The sequence below is a fragment of the Lates calcarifer genome, linkage group LG16_LG22 (assembly GCF_001640805.2).
Source record: "Lates calcarifer isolate ASB-BC8 linkage group LG16_LG22, TLL_Latcal_v3, whole genome shotgun sequence".
NCBI lineage: Eukaryota > Metazoa > Chordata > Actinopteri > Centropomidae > Lates > Lates calcarifer.
The window spans coordinates 18,393,005-18,418,356 of NC_066848.1; the positions used below are offsets into that span (position 1 = coordinate 18,393,005).

The window sequence follows — 25,352 nt, forward strand, 5'->3', positions numbered from 1 at the left end:
AATACTGTATTATCTCGTGCGAGTCCCTCAGAATGGGTAGTGCCAATCAGCAAACTCCCAGTTTGAACAACAAAAGATGTCTTGACAACAAAAGCAGTTTGAACTCAGTCTCTTCTGTAATGAAAAGATTTGACATAGCGTATGTAAGGATAACAACAAAAGCCTTTGTTGCTCTTTGACAGATTCAGGGGAAACCTAAACAAATCTTTGATCTCAAACACATCTCATCAGGCAAGTTAGATGACAAACTCAGTGCAGAGTCTTGTCAACATTTAGTGAACTAAACGCACATGAATGAGTTGTGTGTAACCCCTGCTAATATCCTCTGTTCTGGTTAGTTCTTCACATGAGAGTTGAAATTCTTTATGATTTAGTTTAAGACCTGGGTCCTTGCTGCATCACAGCCCAATTAACCCTCTTTGAGACAGAATTTGTTGTAAAATCTTCAAGCCGCCTACACGCTGAATTTTGATCCGACGTTTTAACTGTCAGGCTTTGCTGTTTTTCTGACGAAGACCTTGTAAGTGGAAGCATTTCATCAATAAAGATTCTTTTGGGGCCTTGCAAAATTCATTGTGCAGACAACCTCTCCTTTTTCCTTGGTAGGGTTTTTTTGTTTTTTGTATAGCATCTGTGTGCAACTGGAGTTGGAGGTGCTCACTATGCCTTGAAATCTTCAGGCTGTGCCATACTTCTCATACTACACTCAAGAACAAAATAAGAACCAAGTGTGTTGCTCATTTGAAATTTTAGTCTCTGATACACTTGGTTAGAACAGCTAGGGCCAGAAAAATCAATGAAACCTTCTGCATCGTTCTCCTTCAAGCTGATACAGAGGGTTACATAATTATGCTGAAATGATGAGTCACCTTATAAATTAATGATTGGTCTAAATTAATCTAAATTAACCCTCTAACATTCAGTTTTCCCCATTTTCACCTTATGTAATTTTAAGGTTACTGAACTCATCTTATTCCACACTGTCTGACAGTATACTGCACATATTCTGTGTCAAGTTGTTCCAACTTTATATTGAAGCCATAGGATGTTTACACTGAATAAAATATTCAAACCCATGACTTGCATGCTTCCATCAAATGGAAGTATTCTAGTCTTTTGCATCACTTTGTACATATTTTCCCTTAAACTCAGCCTGACGTACTTGGCTGACATCCCAACTAGAATCTAAAATAAATGTATGTGGCTTTGAACGGTGTGATTTTGGACTGTCTTCTGAAAGCCTTTGCTCTCAGAATTTGTGATGGGCATTTTCAACTTTTAATTTTTAATTTTTTTTTTTACATTCTATAGACTAAATGACCAATCCATTAACCTTATAATATTATGTTTTTTTCCTTCCTCTTGAATTTGTCTGTTAAATGCTTTATGTAACCGTGATCTGCATTTATTCATGTCCTGCACTTGTTATTCATCTTGGAGCCTATTATTCAATACTGTTTTGCAGTTTATAAAACCAGTACAGTGTTTTGAATTCTAGGATGTAGTATTCATTGTTTTTTTTAGAAGACAAGCACTTCCCTCTCTCTCTGCCTCGCCTTGTGTCTCACTGTCATTTTGTTTGTATAGCCATTGGAGTCATGACACTGCTTTCGTCCTCTGAGACCCTGAGACAGTGTGATAGCCCAACTCAGAAGATGTGTCCACTTTCATCCAGCCTCTCTCCTCCTCGCTCGCGCCCTTCCTTCCCTTCTGTCGGGACCGCGGCGTGCCAAAGGTCCTTGGCAGCGTTTGTCTGCCCTGCTGGTGAACCTTTTTAGCTGGCACAATTCAAGCCTCAGTCCATCTGAGGCCCGTGCCACTTAGTGTTAGGAGATGAGTTGGACAGAGAACTGTAGACTGGGGAGAAGGGATGAGGTCTGACGCTTAGACAAGATGCGTGTTGAGGAAAGGATGGCACGGAGGAGGTTAGCAAGAGACAGATGGGGGCGAGAGGGGGCCGTCTGGAGGGAAATTTGGAAGAAGGAACGGGGATGTCAACACTGAGGCAAGCTCGAGCACGAGACACAAAGGTAGCCCGGGAAATTAGGATTTGATGAGCTGTGAGCAAAGGAGTCAAGGAGAGTGATGCTATGACAAGATTATCTGAGGGGTGAGGAAAGAAGAGGCCACAATATGCCACTCTTCTTTTCCAACTTTGCACTTACCAACTTTTGGAAGCAGGAAGTAGTTGAATAAAATGCAGAAAAAAAGGAAGAAAAAAAAGTGGTGTTACTGAGAAACAAAATCCATAGGTTATATGAGACTGTGTTTTGTAGTAGAGAACAGAGAACAGGGACTTGCCAGAAACAAAGATGGTAGTTAAGAGTGGGATTGAGAGCAGCGAGAAGAATGACCTGAAAGCAGGCCAATCGATTCTTATTATTAGAAAATGAATTGAGGATAGAGATTTGGCAGAGGTTTAGAGAAAGTTGCAAAGAACAGAGGAGTGAGATCAGAAATGAATGAGGGAAAGTGGTGGGAGCTTACGTTGATACAAACAGAAAGGTGTTGGGGATGTGTACCGGGGGTTCAGCCAGGAAGAGTGAAAACCACATTACTTTCTTTTTTTCCCCTAGTCCCCCATTCCTCTGTAATGGCTTGGTAACTTGACAATTTATATGGAAATTCACCTGAAAGAGACCTGTCAATTAATAGACTAATAATCAGTAAGTGACTTAGGCGAGAAAACCAATTTGAGGTTATGGTTAAAATTTGGTTCTTGGTTTGATAGCAAACAACTTCGTTTCTTGATATTGAGACTCAATTCTCTTCTCCCCTGGAGTTACAGTGAATAAACAGATGCTAGAGCTTGTTTTAATAAGACGCAGAGAAATTCAGGGGACGTAGTTATTTGTGTAGTTATCTGTGGTTTCTAAGCACGCACAGATACACCAGTAAGGAGGATTGTTTCATTTAAATCCAAGTGAATATTAATTCATTATTTCTTTTATTTAGAAATTTAATCCACTACATACTGTATGTTGAGTTGTATGCTCGTCTATAGGTTTAAATGAAGCTTCACATAACATAGGATGCGATAAAAAATATTCATCTGAGCACAAACATGACCAAAGCACACTTTAGACACAGCCTTGTGACTTTTACAAAAAGAAATTTTAATAATATCAAACATAAAATCTGGCTTTGAGAGCCCCCGACCCCTCAGGCCCCCTCGGTGCTCAGGGATACTTACAATGATTCTGAGAACATATTTTCTGATGCTTCTTCACTAAGATCCACAGATATAGTGGCAACACAATCAACGACTGTTTTCATTTGACATTTGACAAATTATCTAAGTGATGAGGAATGGTAACGGTTTTTAGCTACCAATATGTTCAGGTCAGTAGGTTTGGTGTACAAACAAAGCGATGGGTGTCACTTGAATGAACACCAAGTGTTGTTCTAACAAGGACAATTACCCTAATACTTGCTTGGAATTAAAAACCTCATTATAGAGACTTAATTAATGATCTGGAAAGTAAAGGATATTAAGAAAGAGCAAGTGATAACAGTGTTGTTTCATTTGCCACATTTAATCTACATGTCTCATTTATGGCACATTCTCCCTTGCAATCAAGAAGAGAATTTCATATTCATAATGAGAATTTTTAATTTCATAATATTACCAGAAAGAAGGGTTTCTGACATTGGATAAATATGAAGTAAAAATCCCTAAGGCACACTACTGTCCTTTTACGGTAAATGGTGCTATTACGGCACGCAGCTTGTTAGTAGTAAAGTCACAGATAAGCTATTGTGCTGCTATAATGTTAATGCCCCAGTGACAAGGTTGCAGGTTTTTTGGAGTGAGAGGAATAAGGAAATTAATATGGCATAGATAGTGAATGGTAAGGACAGAAGTTAAGGCAATTTGTGTTCTTCCCTCAGCTATATGACATTGAGAGGACCATGTCTTTGGGAGATAAAGAAATGGGAGAAGTGACATTAGTCTGAGTTGCAGAGGATATTTGAGAAAGCAGTGAATAGAGAGGAAAATGAAAAAGTAATGCGAGGGCCAATAATGAATTATGTAAAGAAAGAGCTGAGTATAAGAACAGAAAGAACATCTGAGGTTCAAATGCTCCTAACCCATAAAATATTGTAATTTAAATATAAAAAAACCTTTAAAAGAAAAGTGTTAGGAATTGTCAGAAAAACATCAGAGATTATGTTGTATTCTGCAATATATTCCACTTTCTTGCATTGTTTTCATCTGTATAAAGTAAAGAAATTCAACATGGGTTGAATTTATGCTTTGCAGTGACCTTGTTTCACTGTGTATGTAACAGCAGTGGGTTTTAATTTGCTGGTTTTCTAATTGAGGGCTGATGCCCACCTGAGATGCCAGGTGAATTTAACTGGTATAATTAGAATTATCTCACTGCTAAGATCAAAAACCAGCAGTACTCTGCCTTCTGAGAACCTGCAGTAAAACCCACTGCAAAGTTGTTCACTTAGTTGCACGTACGAAGTTTGGTTTTGGACATGAATAGAACTGAATGTCCAGTGACTCATAGTAAGAGAAGAAACACCTCCATTTCTGCATTGCTGTAATGACTGACAACATTTCAGAAGAAATACCATATGTCCATATTTCAAGGGAAAAAAATACAATATTATAGCTATGGCTCTCACACAAACAAAACAGATTTCTATTTATACTGCCTAGCTGAGTGCTCCTGTAATAGTTGCCAAGGTAATACTATTATATATTAGTCTGTCTTGTATAATGTTTGCATGGCATCTTCTTTCTGAGGAGTTGGTAGTGAGAGCACATATGGTAAATGTTGGTGTAAGTTTGTGAACATCTGATTTTCTCTGGTGCTTTGTTAACACAGATCAGTACACTGAAGAACAAATGTTCCTCCAATTGAATCATATCAGAATGATATGAAGAAATACAGCCCCCTTCATTTCCCCTCCTGTTTACTTTTTATAAGCTTGATGTTATTGTCTAATAATAGCTATTGGTACAATGAATGTGTCTTACTTGGGTCAGACAGGATGGAGTCTGTCTTGGGCAGAAACTGGTCACAGCGGATTCCCTGGTAGCCTTCTCGACACCTGGTGGAGAAAAAGGGAAAATAAATAATCAGCGAGTGAGTCAGGTAGATGTGCCAGGGAACAAATGCCTATACAACTGATGTAAATGCAAGAGCTGCACAAAAAACGCCTCCTCGCATTTTCAGACAGATGTAGGTAAGGCTCCGTCCTCATGGAAGTGAGCTGAATTGGCAAAAAGTGCAAAGTAAGGCATGCTGACAGGAAGAAATTAATGGTGAAGAGATCTTTAGGGCCTGTAACCAGCACTTTTCTTGAAGAAGACCTCTGCCAAAATCACAAAATGGGGCTGCAGCAGAAAAGGATGTTCCAATCCCCATTAACTGAGACCCTGTAACCTTCCTTTGTGTGCACTTAAATGAGTTTCAGGTATCTTGCTTGGTCATAGGAAGTGTTCAGAGGGCACACCATATGACAAATAAAAAAAAAAAAAACAACAACCTTTTTTCTGAGAGAAAAAAAGAGGAAAGAAGCTCAAGTAAGAACTGTGCTCAGATGTAGCTGAACTTGCCAAAAATAATGAACCCTCTGTGAAAATATTGTTTTCCTTCATGCTCTTAACCCACTTCACCTAGTCCTCAATTAACTGAAGACATATTCCATGGTTTCTTGATAGTCCTCAAACTTTCAAGAAATTTAAACTGCTGAATTTGATTGGCACATTAGTGAGAGTGCCAGTCAGGTAATGATCATTAAGCAGTTAATGAATTCTGAAATGTGCCTGGGCTGCTCTTCAGAAATGTCCTAGGAAAAGGCTATGCATTACGAGGATGTGTTTTTAATTCGTTTCAGCTCGATAAATATACCCTTATCAACATATGGAAGTGTAACTGTGTCCTGCAGTGCATAGAGATAGCATAGGGGCTAAAATGCCAGCATGCAGTGTAAAGCCTAATTGGGTGCCTCAGTTGGTTTGGGTATCAATCTCTGCCTCTGGCCATTTGTACCTTGCTTGCTGTTCTGTTTGTCTCTGTCCCTCCTGAGGAAAATGCAAGTCTTATACATGCAAATGAAATCCAAACTTCAGCAACAGGGGGAACCAAATTTGACCCCACTATATCTACTCAATCTATCATGCAGTCACTTTCTCAACTATTCTGTTACTCACTAAGTTTCAGATTTTGCTTCCATTCCAACCTGCATCCCAATTTCTCCCGTTTGCCCCTGTGGCTTTGTTTCATCGACACTCCTGGAATTAATCTGTATCTACCCTGACAAGCTGACAGCAGGGCAAATACGCATATCCCAGTGGACCCCTGCTTTTGGAAACCCCCAACTGAGAGGACATCTACATCTACCCAGACAAAACACAGGAGCTGTGCATCGAGATCAAGCTTACAAAAGAACTCCGAGTGACATATCAAAGATTTTGCTCCGTGCAGAATGATAATGGCTGTCTTTCATCAACAGTTAGTGATTTTCAATTATTACGTTAGCTGCAGTAGGTGGGGATAGACGCGCTTGACTAACCAACATCTTTGTGGAAATATGGTGAGACCCATGGTGAGAAGACAGTTTGTGACATTGATCCTGATTCTAAATAACAAAAAAATGTGACAACAAAAATAGTAGTTTGGCACAGCACTGAATCTCCCTGGTATCTAACAGATAAGAGCAGAGTGTACAAGTATACTATACAGTACACAGTATGGAATTGGACCACAGAAGTGTAAGCAATGCAAACTGGATCTTAAAGCCAACCATTCTCATTCGAGAACAAGCAACATTTGTGTTAAAAATGGTAAACACTGGTTGTCATAGTAACCCAAGGACATATTTTCTGTCCATGATGTGGTTTAGCAAGCAGCTGCATGTTTTCCTTACTATATGTATGAGGGCTTCTTCTAGTCACATTCATCACACCACATCACTCTGGTGACAGATGGTCAGGATATCAACAATGCTGTTAAGGAGAGCGCAACAATCTCATCATTTGTCAAGGTGTCAGAATCGCTGCCTCTCCTCTCAAGTTTGCTGTTCTTGGCTTCTACTGTTGCAATGTGTGATGCCAAATCTGTGTTGTGTGGGAAGCAGGAGAACAAAACAAACACAAACAAACACTGTTGCCTTATTTTAAAGACACAACTTGGGTTGGATTGTAAAATGCCACCGAAAGTAGTTTAAATGTTGCTATTCAGTGCTCAGACTTCAGCTCCGTAATCAGATGCTTCAGTTCAGGATTAAAGTCTAAGATGTCAACACGTCACTTAAAACTCAGATGGACTTTTCTCTGTGCTAAATATAAAGTCATTTAACTTCTCCCCATGTCACTGTGACCTAAACCAGCTAAACTCTGACAGGAGGCAACCTTTATTACACCAAGTGGATGTGAGGAAGACAATTAAAAGAATAGAGGATTAACATGGTGACAGTGCCTATGTGTCATGCTCATTAAGAGGAACTGTGAAAGTGAGAAGAAGCATACAGCAGTGATTAAATGGAACAGAGTGTGGTAAAAATAAAGAAAAAAAAACTTAGAGGCAAAAGGGAACACAATATAACACACAACTCCTTGTTTTGTGGCCTTGAGCTCCACAAAAACTGCTGTAATATACTTCTTCATCATGTCCAGCATTGTGCACTATATGAAGTTATTGTATCCTACAAACGCTGCTTTTCTTATGCCTGTGCTGTTCCCCGCAGAGATCAAGACACATCAGAGTGTTCATAAAGCTTGGAGGAGTGAATCTGAGACTGGATGAGAGACAGTTGGAGGGTGCTGAAGAGTTGCATGCCTTCTAATTAGCACTGCAGTCATTAATTGAAAGAAAATAGGATGAGACTGCATGTTCATGCGTGTGTGTGTGTGTGTGAATATCTCACAAATGTACAAAGCGGCGCAGAGCAGGGGATATATATAAACATGCCGCCTGGAGGATGATGAATTTCTGCAAAGGGAAGTGTGAAAACAGATGCGCTGGTGCACAAAGACGCACATACATATGCATAACAGAATGTGTAGGGAAAGAGCACATCCCACTTAAGCAGTTCAAAAGTTCTCCATATATGTGGGAAATCATGCAGTATTCCCCCTTGTGATATAAACTTAATATTCCAGCTGCAGCACAGCCAGATTCTAGGTCTTTGAAAAGATCATACTGAAACTTTATCAGACACGCACCATCAACTTCTCATTGACAAATAATTTAGTTTCATCCTGTTTCAGTTGATTTCTGCTTCAAATCTTGTCATCAGTAACACACAGTCCATCACTGAGTGTGTGTACATGCAGACGCCATAATACAGATCTGCTAATCTAAAAAGGACCGAGACCAAATCAGAAGAAACATCAAGTCAGGGCAACAGAAATCCTCAGGTGGGCTCTGTCCTCATGTTGAATGTCATGACAGACCTTTGGCATGTTCCACAGTGCTATGCAGCCCTATAATTTACAGAACTTGTACGATCCACAGAGACTGGAAACTGGCAAATCAAGATATATTTCTGAAATGTTCTCTGTAACCCAATTGTTATACTGCTCTTTCTGGGTTAGTACAAGACAGAAAACATTCATCACGTCAACTGATTCCTCCCTCAGATACTAAAGATGTGATACAAATAAAATAATGAGGCAATTTGTGGTGTCAAACATCAAAAGAAATATTAGAGATCCAAACAACTGCTTCTCTCTCCTTGGCAGGGTGGCCATTTAGACCAATTTAATACAGTGCAGCCACACAGCAGCGTGAGGCTCAACGGTCTATTAAAAGAAAATATGCCACAGTGCATTGGTCAGACTGTGACAGGTTGGTTCAATGATCTTCACATTGTGGGCCATTTTCTCCGCATGAAATTCATTTTCGAGCAAAATGGCCGATACACTTCCAGTAAAGTGGCCAACAAATAACAGGAAATGGCCGAGGGAAAGTGTTGTTTCTGTCACGGTTGGAGCCTGACCTTACAACAATCTGCTCAGTAAGGATTTCAGAGGGTAAAAATCAGCAAGACAGCCACATAACTTTTAAATTAAAATGGTTCACAAGACTCGGTCCTGATTTAGTACATATTAAAAGCTTCAACAATTTTGAATAAAGCTTATTCATAGTTAACCTACTAATCACTCACTGTTCTAAACTTGCCCAGAACAGTAATTAGTTTCTGTAAGTATGGACCCATTTTTAAAAATGATGCCAAATAACTCTATGGAAACTCAGTTATTCAATATTTTGTAAAGATGCAATGTAATGACTGACATGCAACTTTATATACTGATCCCTTTAGAGCCAGGAGGACATAGCTCTAAAGGGAGTGGTTCATAGGGGCTTTATAGCACTGGGAGTAAACACTGAGGAAGTCAATTAACAAAGACACTAAGCAAGTCAATTAAACAACTAGAGAAGGTTCATTTAACACAAAGTTTTTTTGATTCAATAAAGCACTATGAGTGTCTCATTCACACAACTGCAAAGCAAATACCTCAACCAAGTTTTGGATTTAATAACGTGAAACAAAACCATGGTGCCCCATGTGCGACGGACAGGGACAGGTGTAACATATATTCTTAAATTGTGTTATTTGTAATAAGGTTTTAAGAAAAAGATAATGAAGATTTAACAACTGTTTGTTACTATGGATGCTCAATAAAGCCATATCGTTTGATGTATCAAATCCTAATGTAATCCCATATGTCTGCTCGGCTTTAATAGAAACTTGCTGCTGAGAGGTTTGTTTAATCAAACCTGCAGACAACCAAATACAATTGACAGACCAGACTTGAAAGGAGGCCTGAGATGATTACTTTTCTACCTTAATGACATTACATATCACTCACCCATATGTGTTTCCATTCATTGCTCCCTTTCTTGATGGGACAGAAAATTGAAATGAAAATCTAGCTTCATTGTGTATCAAGGGAAGTCTTTGCTCTTATTTTTTTCCAGCCAGGTGATTGAAATGCATCTGGAGTGCCATGTCTCAGCTTTACAGTTTATGAGAGGTATAGCGGACATGTTGTGCATGCACAGTATATGGATGGACGTATGTGTTTGTATGTTTGTATTTCACACATTTATCTCAGACCAAAGTTTCTCTTAAATGTACTTGTGAATATGCATATCCATGTGTGTGCTGTCTGGCATGCCAAACATTTGTTCCAGTACAGCTCTACCTATAATCAGATCACATGCTTTGTACATCATGAATTACACAAGTATAAATATGGCTGGGTTTCCACAATTAACTGTTTATCAGCATGAGTTACTAAAAAAAATGTATAAAATGGTGAACACAGTGCAAAGAGATATAAGATGACACCACATATGTACCACAATGCACCTCAATGGACTGCTATTAAAAGTCTCTGTATTTATTTATTATTTTTTGTCATTTGTCATTTTTTGAAAGACTGCTTCATTTAGAGATTAAATGGAACAAAACTGAATTGATCTTTCAAAGAAAGATTACATATTACATGCTAATTATTATTACATGTGAGTCAACAAGGACTGATACAAAAACTTTAAAAAGGTAAATTTCTACTAGGTTTGAACTTATTAGGCCACTGTGAAACAAAATTTACTACGTGAAGAAAATTAGTTTAAGAATAAATTACATCTTGGAGCACTCTGTCTAACAAACAGGAGGAGCACTTTTGCTGCTAAAGATGCTCTTGTGTTGTGGTCTAATTGTGGTTTAATACAATTCCAGTTTAATTTCTGCAAACGGCCTCTATGGAGTTATAATTACTAAAGCAGCTTTTTGAGTAAGCCTGAAATTTTCAAGGGGAAGAAGAACATGTTCCTTTTGCCAGCAATTTAAAAGTTGGTCAAACTGGATCTTGGGGCACTGTGAAGCTCTGTGTTCTGTTACAGTGTAGGCATCACTCATTTGGATTGAAATGTGGAGGAAAACTTAAACCAACCTCAAAGTTTATACCACAACCTGAGTCTTGTTTTAAAGGCTCTGAATCCAAAGCTGAAAAAGGCCAGAGGTGAGTGTTTTCTCAAGTTTGGAAATCAAATTCAGAGCAAGTCACTGAGAAATCCATCCATTTAAAATGCCACTGCCATCAATGTATCTCCAAGTGCCCAGTCATCTCTCAACATTTCCTGCTCTTTTTCTCTCTGGATGCTTCCAGTTGTCAAGTGCAAGTGACTGCTGAGCTTCTCTCGTTTTTAAATAAATCATGCCTCCTACTGAATGTTGCATACGTGCCATGGTGTCTGAATGTGTGCCCTTTCCTCCATCTCACCATGAGTCCTGTGAATCCTCACCTCCATGTCTGAACCCTTTCAACAGAGGGAGGAAGTTACTCTATAATTCACAGCTCCACCTGGTCGCTGATCCCAAAATTAAAACCAAAACACACCACTTTTTCTGATGTATCTAATAGTTTATTCTTTTTTAACTACTCATCTTTTAACTCAGGTCCCATTTCTACATTACTTACATATTTTCTTTTGTGTGTAAACCAATAGTAGAACTGGAATAGGAGAAAACATGAGAGACAACTCATAAAGAGAAGTCTTGTGTCCTCACCAGAAAATGACAGCATTGGTCATTTGTTCATACAGATTAAAACAATCCATGATCCTGTATGCTCTCCTGGCAAGCAATGGTTTTGTAGTCTACATACATAGCTGCTGTAGCTGATATGCTCTTCTGCTCAAAAATGTAACTACATGCTCATGCATGTAATAACATTTATTGTGTCTCCTATTTAGCAATGTGACAATGCAAAATAGTTACATGGACGTAAAACCACCTCGACCACTTTTCAAGCCAACAAGGAGTGAGTAGTGATGACCCAAATGATTTTGTGTACTTCTTTCACTACAACCATAATCTTTTCCTAACCAGCCGTGGTCATTCCCTTACCTGATCTAGGAATGACACAGCAGGAATGAGAGAGACATCAGTAAACAGAAAACTAAAGGCGGATTCTCTGTCTGCTTGGTAAAGTCCTCACTGTACATACTTTTCTCCACTTCAGTCGAAGTCACCTAAATACCTTTTATGTTGTACGACACTATCATGTCACACTCCATAAATACATTCCTCTGTCTAATGCAGCGATCTTGATAGAGGCTGGAAATACCATTAATGGGAAGATAACACTTAATATCTAAATCCTTATCTCTTTTTCAGTCTGCCCTCTCTCTCCAATTCTCTCCCTGTCTTTGGCTTTCTCTCCTTATGAATATTAACACTTTATCGCTTAGACCACTTATCTCTGTGCTCAATAATCCCCTCCCCCTGAGTCATTTTGATCAGATGGTTTGTTCATTCTATCGACAGTGGGATTCAGGGAATATCTCTTCATTGCATCTGAATGTTAAAGGGAGTATTGAGGTATAGATCTATTAAATTAGCTGTTATCTCGCTGGTGACAAGCAGCAACTTTTTACCTCCTCCCACTCGGAAACAGCAACCTGTACAGTGTGCATAGACTTGACATCGAAAGGGGTTAATTGTGTGTGCCTATATCTATGTCTAGTACATTCTTAGGGTTTGCCAAACCTAATGTAGATAGAGTATATATGCAGTCAGTTGCCTTGATGGTAAAATTAGAGTACCATTTTTGAGCAGCTCTTTGTGACATTATAGACTGCTTGAACACCCCTGTAGACACATCTTAGGTCAGGGGGTTTATCATGCTGTTGGCTAAATTCCGTACTAATGACCTTAATGCTCCAGTGTACAATTATAGCCTATTTTAGACAGTGGTGTGCTTCCAACTTTGTGGCAACAGTTTGAGAAATCTCTTCCTGTCTAAACATGACACATCCCTGTGCACAAAGCCAGGTCCACAGGGAAATCTTTTTCCCAGTATGGTTCAGAAGTTCTTCATCGGCCTTTACGATGCCCTGACCTCAATCCTGTCCAACACCTTTGGGATGAAATGGAACACCATTTACAAGCCAGGCATTGTTGCCAAACATCAGTGGTGGACCTCAGTAATGCTTCTGGAGCTGAAATGAAGCAAATCTCTGCAACAAGGTTCAGAATCTTTTGGAGGGCCTGAAACCATGACCAAATCACCCATTACCAAACTCATACAACTCCCAGAATATGTTCACTATGACTTCGCTATAAACTATAATTTACCATGTCCTCTGTTGTAATTTGTAAAAATGAGTGTTTCCACCCTCACTTTTGCTTGTTTTCTGCCTGAGATGCTGTAGTGCCCTTTGGCAATTGAAACAAAAGGAACCATGGACTTGTTTAAATGAGGTACTGCAGGGGTGGCAGCTTTATCACATCCCAATTTCAGAAAATATACCAAAACATCCAAATGCCAGCGGAGGATTTATGCAGGAGAGTGTGGAGTTGTGTTGAAGAACAATAGTATCATGAAAGCTTTGACCTTTGGACAAAATTAAGCGGCAGAAAAGTCCGTCAGGGTAATCAGATAATTAAACTTGCCCCCTTTGGCTTCTGTTTTCGGATGATTTTGTGTCCCTTCGGAAATATTTTCTTACTGTGAAAGTGTCACTTGCATGCTGCTGATCCAGTTAGGGGGCACAGCTAAGAAGGCATTTGGCAAGGATAATACTTCACAAAGGAATTTTAAGTTATAACCTTCTGGAAACTGGCAGACACTTCATCTCCCAAATGTTGATGCTGGGATTTAAATTCTTGTGCATGTAAAATGTAATTTCACTGTTCGAACAATGTGTCATTACCCATAGGAAACATTAGCCATGTGTCTGAGAGCAGCAGCAAAGACAGTTGATATACGATTAGAAATAAATCCACCAGAAAATCTGAGGTATATGTGTATGAAGGTGGGTGATTCTTTTCTCTGAACAAACAGAACTACACCGATAAGATATAATCCACAGGGAGACTGGGAGCACTGTTATTTTATATAGATATAATACATATTTTCCCTTTGTAGCTTGTGCTGTAATTAACTTATTCTTGCTAATGATTAATTCAAATCTTCTCATGGTTTAGTAATTCTAATGTGAATCAATGGTAAAATTACATGCATTTTTTTTTTTTTTACCATTGCCAGAAAGAAAATTACATCAATGTATTTCATTGTTCTGCAACAACAGCAGAAGTATCTCTTTGCCCTTCAGTGTGCAAATAATACAAGAGCCATGAAAAACAAAAACAAGCTACAGTATCCATTTTGTCATTATTTCTGACCTGAAGTACTTGAGAGCATGACCAGCTGAATTCAAAACTTCATAACTAGAAGGAAGCTGCTTACATGCAGCACTTGAAAGCAGCATCACACACACTGCAAGCCAATTATTTTTAGAGGGAGAGAAGTAGTCCATGTGGAACACAGGAAATGGCAAGGCAAATGCTGGCAAGACAAAACAGATGCTGTGATGTTTTACCTTGCAAACAATAGTTCCTGTCAGGGAAAAAAGTGTGAATTAGGAAATGTTTCTGAAACGCACTGTCAAACATGTTCCCAAATCCAGTAAAACTGCACTCTAATACAATCTTTTTTTTTTTTTTTTTAACCCTTCCTGGTGTTTTGTTGTATTTCTTTAACTTGTGGTTGTGTTTTTTGGAATGGCAACCCTAGTAAATCACTACTAAGATTATTGTGATGCATATGATCAATTCATGAAAATATCTGATATTTTATCCATATAAGGTATCTATATAAAGCACCATTACCTCCAGGTAATATGGAAGAATTTCAGTTTAATCAAAACACAACCTGAGGCTACAGGAAGGGATTATATTACAGGGCATTACCAATTTTCAGAGGATTATTACCCCACAGCGATGATTAAGGACTTTGACATACACAGTTCCCTAAGCCTGAGAGATAGATGTCAAAATCGTGATAAAAACTACTATTATCCCAGCAAAAGTCCATCTACCTCCCAAGTTCTCACGCTTGACAGGTGATTATTTCAACTCATAGCTTCTGTTCTATTCCATGTGGAAATACAAGAATACAAAATATCTCTCTGAGGACTAAAAGATCTGTTTTCTTTAACCAAACAAAAACAAGTAAGATGTAAATCAGCATAAAGCAAAAACTGATAAAGACTGATGCACAGCAAGCATGCCAAATTGAAGACATTAGGATAATATCAACCAGACGAACATTTATTCTGGCAAGTTTCAGGGTATCAGATAGCACATGATCACAAAAGGGAACTTAGCATGCACAACAGGAGTGGGAGTAACGTGACTTGCATTCATTCACACCGAAAGTGACGACCTTTGGTGTTTTCTGATGATGCCCTCCAAATGAACTCGTGAATAAGGCTGGATTACTTTCATGGACACATACATCTTTGATCAAAGTGTTAAGAATGTCCTCAGCAGGAAGCAGAATGATAGGTATTTAACAAGGACTGTCCATGTTCACATATGAGACCATATCTGAAATGAAGCCAGATGGTGCTATTGCGCTGCAGACAGATATTCAATATTTTTCCAAAGTTAAGCAAATGACTCATTCTTTGACCTGACATACTGAAACTTCTACTAAGTGGGAAAGACACTGCAGTAAATGAATGCATGAAAGTCCAGTGCATTCAGTACTTTGCTGGTTCCCTACAATAGTTCCCTGAAATGGTGCCCTGTTGTGTCTGGTATATACTGATCATTTTTCCTCAAGGACTACCATCTGTCATTCTTCAGAAGTGTGATCATACTGAACTGCTATTAATAACTACTGTGTTGCTATGTCTCTTTTAAAGAAAAGATTTGCTTTATGGAGCTTTCTGACAAAGAACTGTCAAAACGTGCTGATAACAGCAGAGCAGGTTTCCTGATTTCCCTAGTAGACAATGATGGTGTACAAGTCAATCCCTTGTTCACTCTTACTATTTCCTACACAACAGTTTACTGAAGTAAAAGGAGATTTTACAGAACTTGGTCTGTTATCATTTTAAAAAAAGTCATGTAGCACATAAATTTTACACTTTGAAATTGGAATGTCAAATATAATGGCATATGTTGACATTATAAACAAGAAAGCAAAAAAAACAAAAAACAAAAAATGTCTGCCGCAGTTTATACACTACTGAAACTACTTAGAAATTTACACAGGACATAAGATGCTCACAAAACTGCTTAGGACACACAGTAAATTACGAAGAAGTTAGAAGGTGGTTCCACAGTCCTTCAGTCTGTTATATTAATGGTTTTGAAGAGAGAATAGCTGAAATCCAAGCATTTACACAAAAGCTCTCATGTCAAGAAGCTAGCGAGACTCTTGAGCACATGCCATGAGAACAGGAATTACAGTACTTAATCTGGACTAATTCTGTCTTCAGACAGTATCTGAGATACAGACAGATTCCCAGTTATGCTAATATGGTGACTAATACCACCTCATCTTAACTGGAAAAAGAACAAGAAAATGATGAAAAGAAGAAGGAAAACATGAGGTCAGTTCAAGCCTTGAATGAAGTTGGCCTTGTTTAAACTCAATGTTAAGTGAGGCAATCAACCTCTACTCTCACAATGAATCAAGGAACAAAGACTACAAAAAAGAACAAGAGAAGACAAGTTTGCTAAATGGTAAAAGTCCAAATACATTAAACCTCACAAGAGATTGCAGATAATAAGGAGGACAGCAAGTGGAAAAAAATAGCTGCAACAACTAAAGCAAAAGTGAACCTTCCAAAAATGTGTTGTCAAAAGCTTTCTTTTAGAGAAGGCAGGGAAAAAAGCTTTGTTATGAGGACAAGAAAGAAGTGAGAGGAAGTAATTACTACATTACAGGAAAAGTCGTTTAAACCAGACTTCCGTTGTGCCTCAGGACTAGCAACAAGTAGTGGCTTATGTGACCCAGAAAGACCTGAGAAATACTCTCTGCCAAAGATTTGTCATTTTGGGAGGAGAAAAGTAATGAGAACGAAGCGGCAACTGCTGCCACAGAATCTCTTTTATTCAACCTCGCCCCAGCGTTAGCAAAGATTCGAGCGTTTTTTTCATACAAAATTGAGGGAGAGATGTTTAGAAATATTACATAAGAAAGGAACTGATGACTTGTGGAGGTTAGGTGAGAGAAATATGTCTCAAACACAGTGATAATTGGGTGTCTAAAATATATATGATTTAATTATGTTGATCACAAACATATGTTCCTTTGTATAAACAAATGCATATTTGCTTATTTCACTTCTGTTAGATTTAACATAACAGAGTACAACTGAGCGAACAGGAGTTCCTTTTTACAGTCAATTTATAATTATGAGTGGAAAGGTTTTGTTAATTTCCAGTTCTTCATGTTGTATTGCTGTAAATGAGTAATTTAAAAGTAATATCTTCATTATCTCTTCAGTCAATCAATCTGTCTTTCAGTCAAAACAATCATTCTGATGAACCGGGAGGCATAAAAACCAGCTTACTCATCCTTAGGTATTACACAAATGACTCATCCATATACAATACAAAAACAAAAACAAACTTGGTTCAATCATGTTAAGAGCATTTCAAAGATGAGGTCTTTTCATTCTCAGCCTGATCTCGAGAAGGTCATCCATGCTTTTATTTCATCTCAGTTATATCATTGTAATTCACTGTATTCAGGGTTGAGACAAAAACTCATCTCATGTCTTCAGCTGGTACAAAATGCAGCTGCTCAGCTTTTAATAAATATTAGAAGACAAGATCATATCTGCCCTGTTTCAGCCTCTTTTTGCTGCTTACTAGTCTGTTGTGGAATTGATTTTAAGATTTTACTAATTACCTTTAAAGCACTTCATGGTTCAGCCCTCAGCTACACTGCTGAATTGCTGCTCCCTTGTGAGCCAGAGCCTCAGATCTAGGGTTCTGCTGGCTGTTCCTGAGTCCCCATTCAAGATTAAAGGTGACCCGGCTTTTGCAGCGAAGGCCCTTCAACTCTGGAGCTCCCTGACCAAGGATCTAAGGCTTACAAAATCAGTGATACCCTTTATATCTTAAAACGCATCTTAAAAACAAAAAGCTTGTCTTGTCTGTCTTATTACTATTATTATAGTGGTTTTATTTATGTTATGTTAAAATTCTTGTACATATTTATCATATATATGTAAAAATCTCATTTTTATTAGTTAATCAATTTTACCAGTATTTTTCTCCATAGGGTTTGGACTAGTTCTCTCATAGGTGCAGCTCAGTGTATCATGTCAATTTGACAGGGACCATGTTTTACAGTGGTGGGGAAAGAGAAGACTGGAAGGGGGAGAGAGAGAGAGAGAAAAAAAAGAAGGGAAGACAGTACGTGATATGAACGCATAAGAATGCGTTGTCTCCTGTAATTGTAGGTGTACGCATGTGTGGATGTGTGAGAGAGTGTGAGAGTGAGAAGAGAGCAGGGGTGGCAGCTGTAGTATTAATTAGGCAGGTGAGATGAGTGGACTGCAGCAACATTACATTGGCAATTAGAGTGCAGTCTATTTGCCTAGCATGCCCCTGGCTCCAAGAGAGAAAGAGGGAGAGGGAGAGAGACAACTAGCTGGGAGACAGAGAGAGAGGGAGAGATGAGGTATAAAGGAAACAGGTGGGAGAGAGATTTAAAGGGAGAGGGGATGTTATGTAGTTGCGAGTCATGAAAAGGATTTATCACTAATCCCTCCAGTGATAGTCAGCTTCCATGATCTCTACCACCATGCCAGTCAATCACAGAACAATGTGATATGTTAATAGAATGCAGCCGATGTGACACATTTCATAGATACTGTATTTCTTTCCTTCCAGTGCACTGAAGTTGTCGTACAGTTGGGTGATGGATGACTTAAACTCTCATAGAAATGAACAGATGCACGCCACATCGCAGTGTGTGCCACTATTCTTTTCTCCTCTCTGGTGTGCACAAACACACTCTAAGAAAGGCTCATATATACAGTAGGAAATTGAGAATTCCCTGATACTTCAGCTTCAAGAAAGAAGAAATAAGAATTCTCCAAAAAGTAGGGCAACCCCCTTCAGCTGGTCCAACACCAACTGCATGATAAATGTGTGTCTAGTATGAATATGAACAATTCTAACCAGAACTATCCATTTGAAATATATTGACACATTATTTAAACAATGCATTTTACATGTGGCTAAAATTGGATTCGATTTGACTGGTCGACTTTTCATCCTGTTTTACAGGAAAAAAAACATCCACATCTGCAATATTGCGCCGCCCTGGATTCAAAGTCTCATCATTTTAGGTTTTTAAAGATTTTCATTGTTCTCCGTTCCTATAGGAGGGATTTTGAATCTAGTGTACTTATGAAACTCTCTCCTACCTTCAGCTGATCTGTGTTTAGCCAGAATACAAGAAGAAGGAATTCTAAGTTGCAAGGTATATATAAGGATAAAAAATATAGTTATATAAGTAAATGACTGAGTAATGTTTCAGATTCAGTGACATATGACATTTTATTGGCAGGTCATGATGATATATACAGGAAACTACCCTTAAATATACACATTTTATGACACTAATGGATTCTGTGAAGCCACCTGACAAGTTTGTGGAACATAGACTTTGTCAGGTATTATCCCTTCCTTAATGTTTCATTTTGAACTCCATTTTTAGTGTCAAAACATTTAAAGAGAGCAGAAACTCAGCCACAGTGGGCATTCCGGTGGGGAAACTGTTGGTGGACACGGAATGAGCTTTTTGTCAAGCATTCAGATGCATTTCAGTCACTCTGAAATGTGTTGCTGGAGTCTGAACAAGCTCTGGTCCCTGGGGTATCAGTGGTTTAGATGAACAACATTGTGCCGTGGCGTCTGTGCCGGTCAGGCAGTACAGTGAGTGGGATAGAGAGCTGGAGGGAGCTGGCCGGGATGACTTTGGCACTGTCACACCAAGGTCTCCACTCTAACTCCACTATAATGAGCCTGTCAGAACGGTGTGAGCCATAGGAGTTAGGCTGGCCCCTATCAACCTAGTTTCACAGTCAAGGATGAGTAGCTCTGTGTGTTTGTGAGTGGTGGAATTATTTATGGTCACATTTTTTTTCTTAGCATTGCCAGCAAACCTGTTGTCGTCTTTGGTGGGCTGAAATGCTTTTATCTTTGCAATGGGCTGCTCACTTGACAGACACTCAGCTGTATAGATACCAAAGATCTTGGATGAACTTTCAAGCAAAGTGACCTATGTACAAATACACTGCTACTAGTGACTTTGTGAACTAGTGAACTTGTTGTAGCAGGAAATACGCTAGATATGCTAGCAGTTTTCTTTTTTCTTCAAAAGAAACCAACAGTTTGACCAACTGACCAATTTCATTACCTTTTATCCTCATTTGGGGGGGTGGGGTGGCGTTGTTACAAAAGAACTTTGAACTTCCTAGATATAACTGCATAGGCAAGCGGCTACTGACAAGAAAGCTTTCTCAACTCATTTTACTCCCACTGGAATGTATTACATTTTAAGATTATCTGTTAGTTTTCAAAATAATCCCTTTTAACTGCCGACTCCCCAAAATAAACACAATTTTTTTCCTGCAAGCCCCATCATTTTGGGCTGTGATTATCACAGGAAACTGAAAACATGATGCTGAAGAGACTGTGTTAGTTGCTTGCAGATTGCAGGCTTAAAAAAATCTAAACAGGGACAAACAACTCTAAACATTTGGCGTGTGTGTTTTGTTTGCTTGAACTCGTGCATGTGCGCAGGCGTATGTGTTTTGCTATAAAGCCTCCCTGATCCAGTGTTAACTGCTCTCATAAACAAGCACCTGCCAGATGTGAGCCTCTGCCCACAGAGGACTACTAGCGTCTGCTTGTGAGTGGAATCCATAACCAGACGTGTCCTCTCCTTGCTGCATCCTTTTGTCTCAGACAGATAAGGCAAAGTCTAAAACCAAATACAACTGACCTTCTGCTAAAGCTCAAGCTTTTCTGTATACAACAGAAATATTTCACCACCCCTGGAAAGACAGACATAAAGATAGACAGATATACAGGCAGGACAGAAACTACTCAAGGGCCTCCATCAGAAGGAATTTAAACAACAATGGCAGAACCTGTTCATATAGTAGAGCCCAATATATACTCACTCAAGTGTTGTTCAAAAAATGTAAAAGTGGCAAAAAGCTTCTTTCAAGTTGTTAGACAGCCAGAGACAGCCACACCCTCTTACTGCAGCAAATTACAGGTGTTAACAGGGGTAAAATGGATAGTGCTTCAGTTTCCTTCAGGCATTCTGCCATCTACATTTCTTACAGTCTCACTTCTGGCTGCGTCCATGAGTGTTCACGGCTGGACTGCACGGATTGCATCTGTGTTGGCAGTGATGGAGGTGAGCTGCAATTGAAGATGTAGGAGGAGCTGGACCAAATGCTGGATCACCTTCTGAATAAGAGCCAGGACAAATCTGTGCCAATAGACAGATTCTCCCTATCCCTGACTTAAAGTTGGCCCAGCTGGTGTTCAACACATAAGAGGAAATATGGCTACCTGTAGTGCATGATTTAATTTTCTGTAGCCTGTTTGTTGATCTTTTCTACCAATAGATACTTCCACTTGATAGTTTCCTCAAATGAAAACATGAAAGATACACCTCACAACTTTGTTCTTGCACAGTATTTGGGTCCCTGGTATCTTTTCCCTCCCTTTGACCTACTGCACCTGAAGATGAAACATCAACTTTCAATTTTGTCATTTTTCTTTGTGAAATATAGGGTGTATTTAACATGCAGCCGAGTAAATTTTCAGTTTGTTCAACAGTTTTGAACATTTGTATATTTTTCACGTCATTTAGCCCATAATCCATACTGACCATATGTCTTCTCTGTCAAATTAAAATCACTTTCTCCAGATTTGGTGATTTTGAATTTCTCTGACAAACTAAAGGACTAAATGTTCCTTTCTGGGCTTCCATTTCCTATGTTAAATAAATCATTTGATACCCATTTAAATATTGCATTATTTGGAAAATGCATTGTCAAAAAAGTGCATATGAAAAGTTGATGTTTTGGTGATACATGGTTTCCCCAAGCCACTGGCAATATGCACAATATGATCAGCCACAAGATTAAACCCACTGGCAGATGAAGTGAATAGCATTGATCATGTCATTACAATGCAATTTTCTACTGAGAAACGTTGGGTCTTGGCATTCATTTGGATGTTACTTGGAAACATACCACCCACCTAAACATTGCTGCAGACCAAGCATACCCCACCCCAGACCTAACCCCAGACCAAAATCTGATCAAGCATCTGTAGGACCTGCCTGATATTGTGTGGGTCCCTGACCACAATAGTTCTGACCCATTGGTGCATAGACAAGGGACCTCTGGGGTTGTCCTGTGGTGTTTGGGCTTGGGACAATGGCAGTGGAGTTTGGAGGCCAGGGTAACGCCTTAGGCTCTTTGTCATGTTCTTCGAGCTGTTTCTCAGGACTTTTTGCTGTGTGGTTACTGTCCTACTACTTGAGGTATGTGCCATTGGGGAGTGCTGTTGCCATGGGGGCTGTGCTTGGTCTGCAACAATGTTTAGGTGGGTGGTATGTTTCAAAGTAACATCCAGGTGAATATCAGGATCCAAGGAGCAGCAGTCCCAGCAGAGCATTGCATTGTAATGAGATGATCAATGTTATTCACCTGGTCTATCAGTGGTTTTAACGTTGTGGTTGATCCGTGTAAAATATTTAAATATATATGTGTTGGGATTGAGAGTCTTGCAATTCCTAATTGATTCACAGAGATGTAGGTCAGAGGGACTGAAAGCTAAAACGTACGGTAGGCAAAAATAATGAGTAACACTATAAATATTATGATAAGAAATACTGTAATTTAAAACTGATGTGGCCCAAAATGATCAGAACAAAGTTTGAAAAACATAGAATAATTTTGCCTTTTTCACTGTCCCTTATTTCTCTCTGAAAAATTTTAAATTTCATCAACTTGTTTTTTTTTTTTTTGTTTTGTTTTAGAACTAGCAGCAGTACTCATAGCATTACATTCTCTCACCATCAGTTATTGCTCCTCTGCCATAGTGGCATGTTCCCTGTAGCTACTAATAACTACGCTCTAAACACTGTGTGCCTGACTTATATTGCGCAGTAAAATGACAACTGGGACACACAAGGATTCCTAAATACTCCTTAGTTTCAGTATTCCATGACATTTTTCTCAGATCTGCTGGGGAAACAGACTATCATTATTTCTTACTATGCTGCTGGAAAGACATGTAATTTCAAGTTATTTCAGTGACAGTGATGAACAGTAACAGCCAGTGTGAAGGGGAATGACACATCTGTCATTACGCAGAGCGTAAACACACATGACCACACACATGCACCCACACTATGACTTATCCAGCATGATGTGTACTAGAGGATCTATTGGATTGATGCCAGGGATGTAGCTTTTTGGAAGTCACATGACAATGAAGGTGCATTATCATATCATTATCATTGGCTCTTGTGCTACATGCTGTCATGACAACATATCCAGTTAAAGACTATCCTTGTATTGCTTATGCAGCTTCTGTGGGCTGTTTATGAAACATTCACAGCTATTTATGACCCTTTGAAAAGCAAGTCACGGCTAATTTAGGGCAGAACGCCCCACACTCATTGGTTGTAAATGTGTTATTGTGGCATGCATGGAGAGATATTGTAATATAATAGACTGGTTGGTGGAAGGGTGCCAGAGTTGCATGGCGGCTGGGTAAAGTATTCTGGCGGAGCAAATTAGCTTCTCTGTCACACAGCAGCCAGGCAGGTTGTGTTTGAAAAGGCCTGGTGCGTGTGTTTGCTGCTGTTATGAAACACTCATACAAACATGGTCTCTCTCTCTCTCTCTCTCACACACACCACACACACACACACACTGTGCACTGGAGTGAGTTAGTGCTCCAAGTCTAGTGAGGGAGGGAGTGAGCATCCTTGATTCTTGGCCGTTAGATGGATTGGTGTGTCTACGTGTGTGTGTGTGTGTGTGAGTTGGACAATGAGACATGAATGGGAGAAAGAAATGAGGGAGGGAGAAAGATGGAACAAGACCAATATTAGCCAGTCCAGTCTTTCCTGAGTGATTGGCACTAAGTGGGATTCCCTTGTGGAGCCAATAGACTGGTTCCCATCAGCCTCCATCCAGGCCTCGGGACCTGTGTGACACAGTTCACTCCATATCGATAACCCACTCCCAGGCTGAGTATCTTTTCCCTCTGTGTCACAGTTTTGACTCAGCACCAACAGAAAAGAAAGAAAGAGAGAAGCAGACAGAGAAGGGACCCAGTTTTGGTTTCACATTGTCTTCAGGTTTAATTATCCCTTTGGCAGGAGCACTGCAGTCATTATTGTTGTGGATGCCAGCACAGACTTAGGGAGGATTTTCTCCTCTAAATTTCTTGACGCTCGAATCAACTCCTGACCCAGACTGCTGGTAATTGGGCTGCTTATCAACACCGATATCACGTCAAGGTGCTTCCAAGCTCAGAAGGATGCTAACATTCATTAACTGTATGAGAATAATTATTTTAATTGCAAACATTGTGGAAGGAGTATGCATTAACGGTCAATCATTTTTCTGTTTTAAAACAAATGTGACTTGAATTGTGGAGGATTTGAACCTGAGCTGTAAAGTTCAAGGCAGACAAAGTTCATTCTGGGGCTAAGGTGAACTTGTTACTCTGGTCTGTTGTATAAGAAAACAGGTCCCTTTAATTTTACATACACAATACATACAGTATAATGAGAAAGTGAGAGGGCACACAGTATTTTCCTACATGGAGAACATGTAAAAAGTCTAATCATAACTAACAGTAAGTGATGACTAGCATTCAAGTGAGTCTACAACATAACAAGTCCTCCAACTTGGATGACCATAGAGGTTTCTTTGCCCATAGAGGATGTACCAGTGGCAGACATAGCAGCCTTTGGTCATCATGGTAACAATAATAAACACATGAATTTGTTTGGCTGGATCTGGTTGGATTTAGGCACAAAAAATACCTGGTTAGGTTTAAACGGTTAGGATTAGTGGACCTTCATTGTCATGCCTACAGGAATAAACAGGACTTAGAGGACTTAGCTTGTTATACTCCATCACCTGAGGAAGGAGGAAGTCCTTTGCCCCTTTGCCCCCCGTCATAATTACTGCGGCCGTTTAGAGGTAACCTAGCAGTAAAAGATAACTATAGGTCATAATAAGCTGCCTGCAAAGACAAGCTATGAGGTTATTTCATACAGGAGGACAGTCTCCTATTGAGACTTTGCAATTGTAAGTGGAATGTTGACCACAATCAAAAGCTTCATTAAAATTTTTCACACCAATTTTTCTCTGCCACCCTGTTCTCAAAGGTGAGAGCAGATGACAGTTAGTCACCCTGAAGACAACCAATCTATGCACACCTCCCACCTTCTCAAATAAAGCGTCTTTATCTTCTTGTTTCTGTGTACTTTTTCCTAACCCATCATACCA

At 39.3% G+C, this 25,352-nt stretch overlaps 1 protein-coding gene across 1 annotated transcript in view; it reads right to left on the reverse strand.

Annotated features, from left to right (window-relative positions):
• Positions 1-25,352, reverse strand: part of LOC108872934 (pro-neuregulin-3, membrane-bound isoform) — a 315,531-nt gene that overhangs the window by 55,295 nt on the left and 234,884 nt on the right. Inside the window, exon 3 of the mRNA XM_018660865.2 lies at positions 4,994-5,067. Coding sequence (XP_018516381.1) covers positions 4,994-5,067 — 74 coding nt within the window. The remainder of the gene's footprint in view (positions 1-4,993; positions 5,068-25,352) is intronic.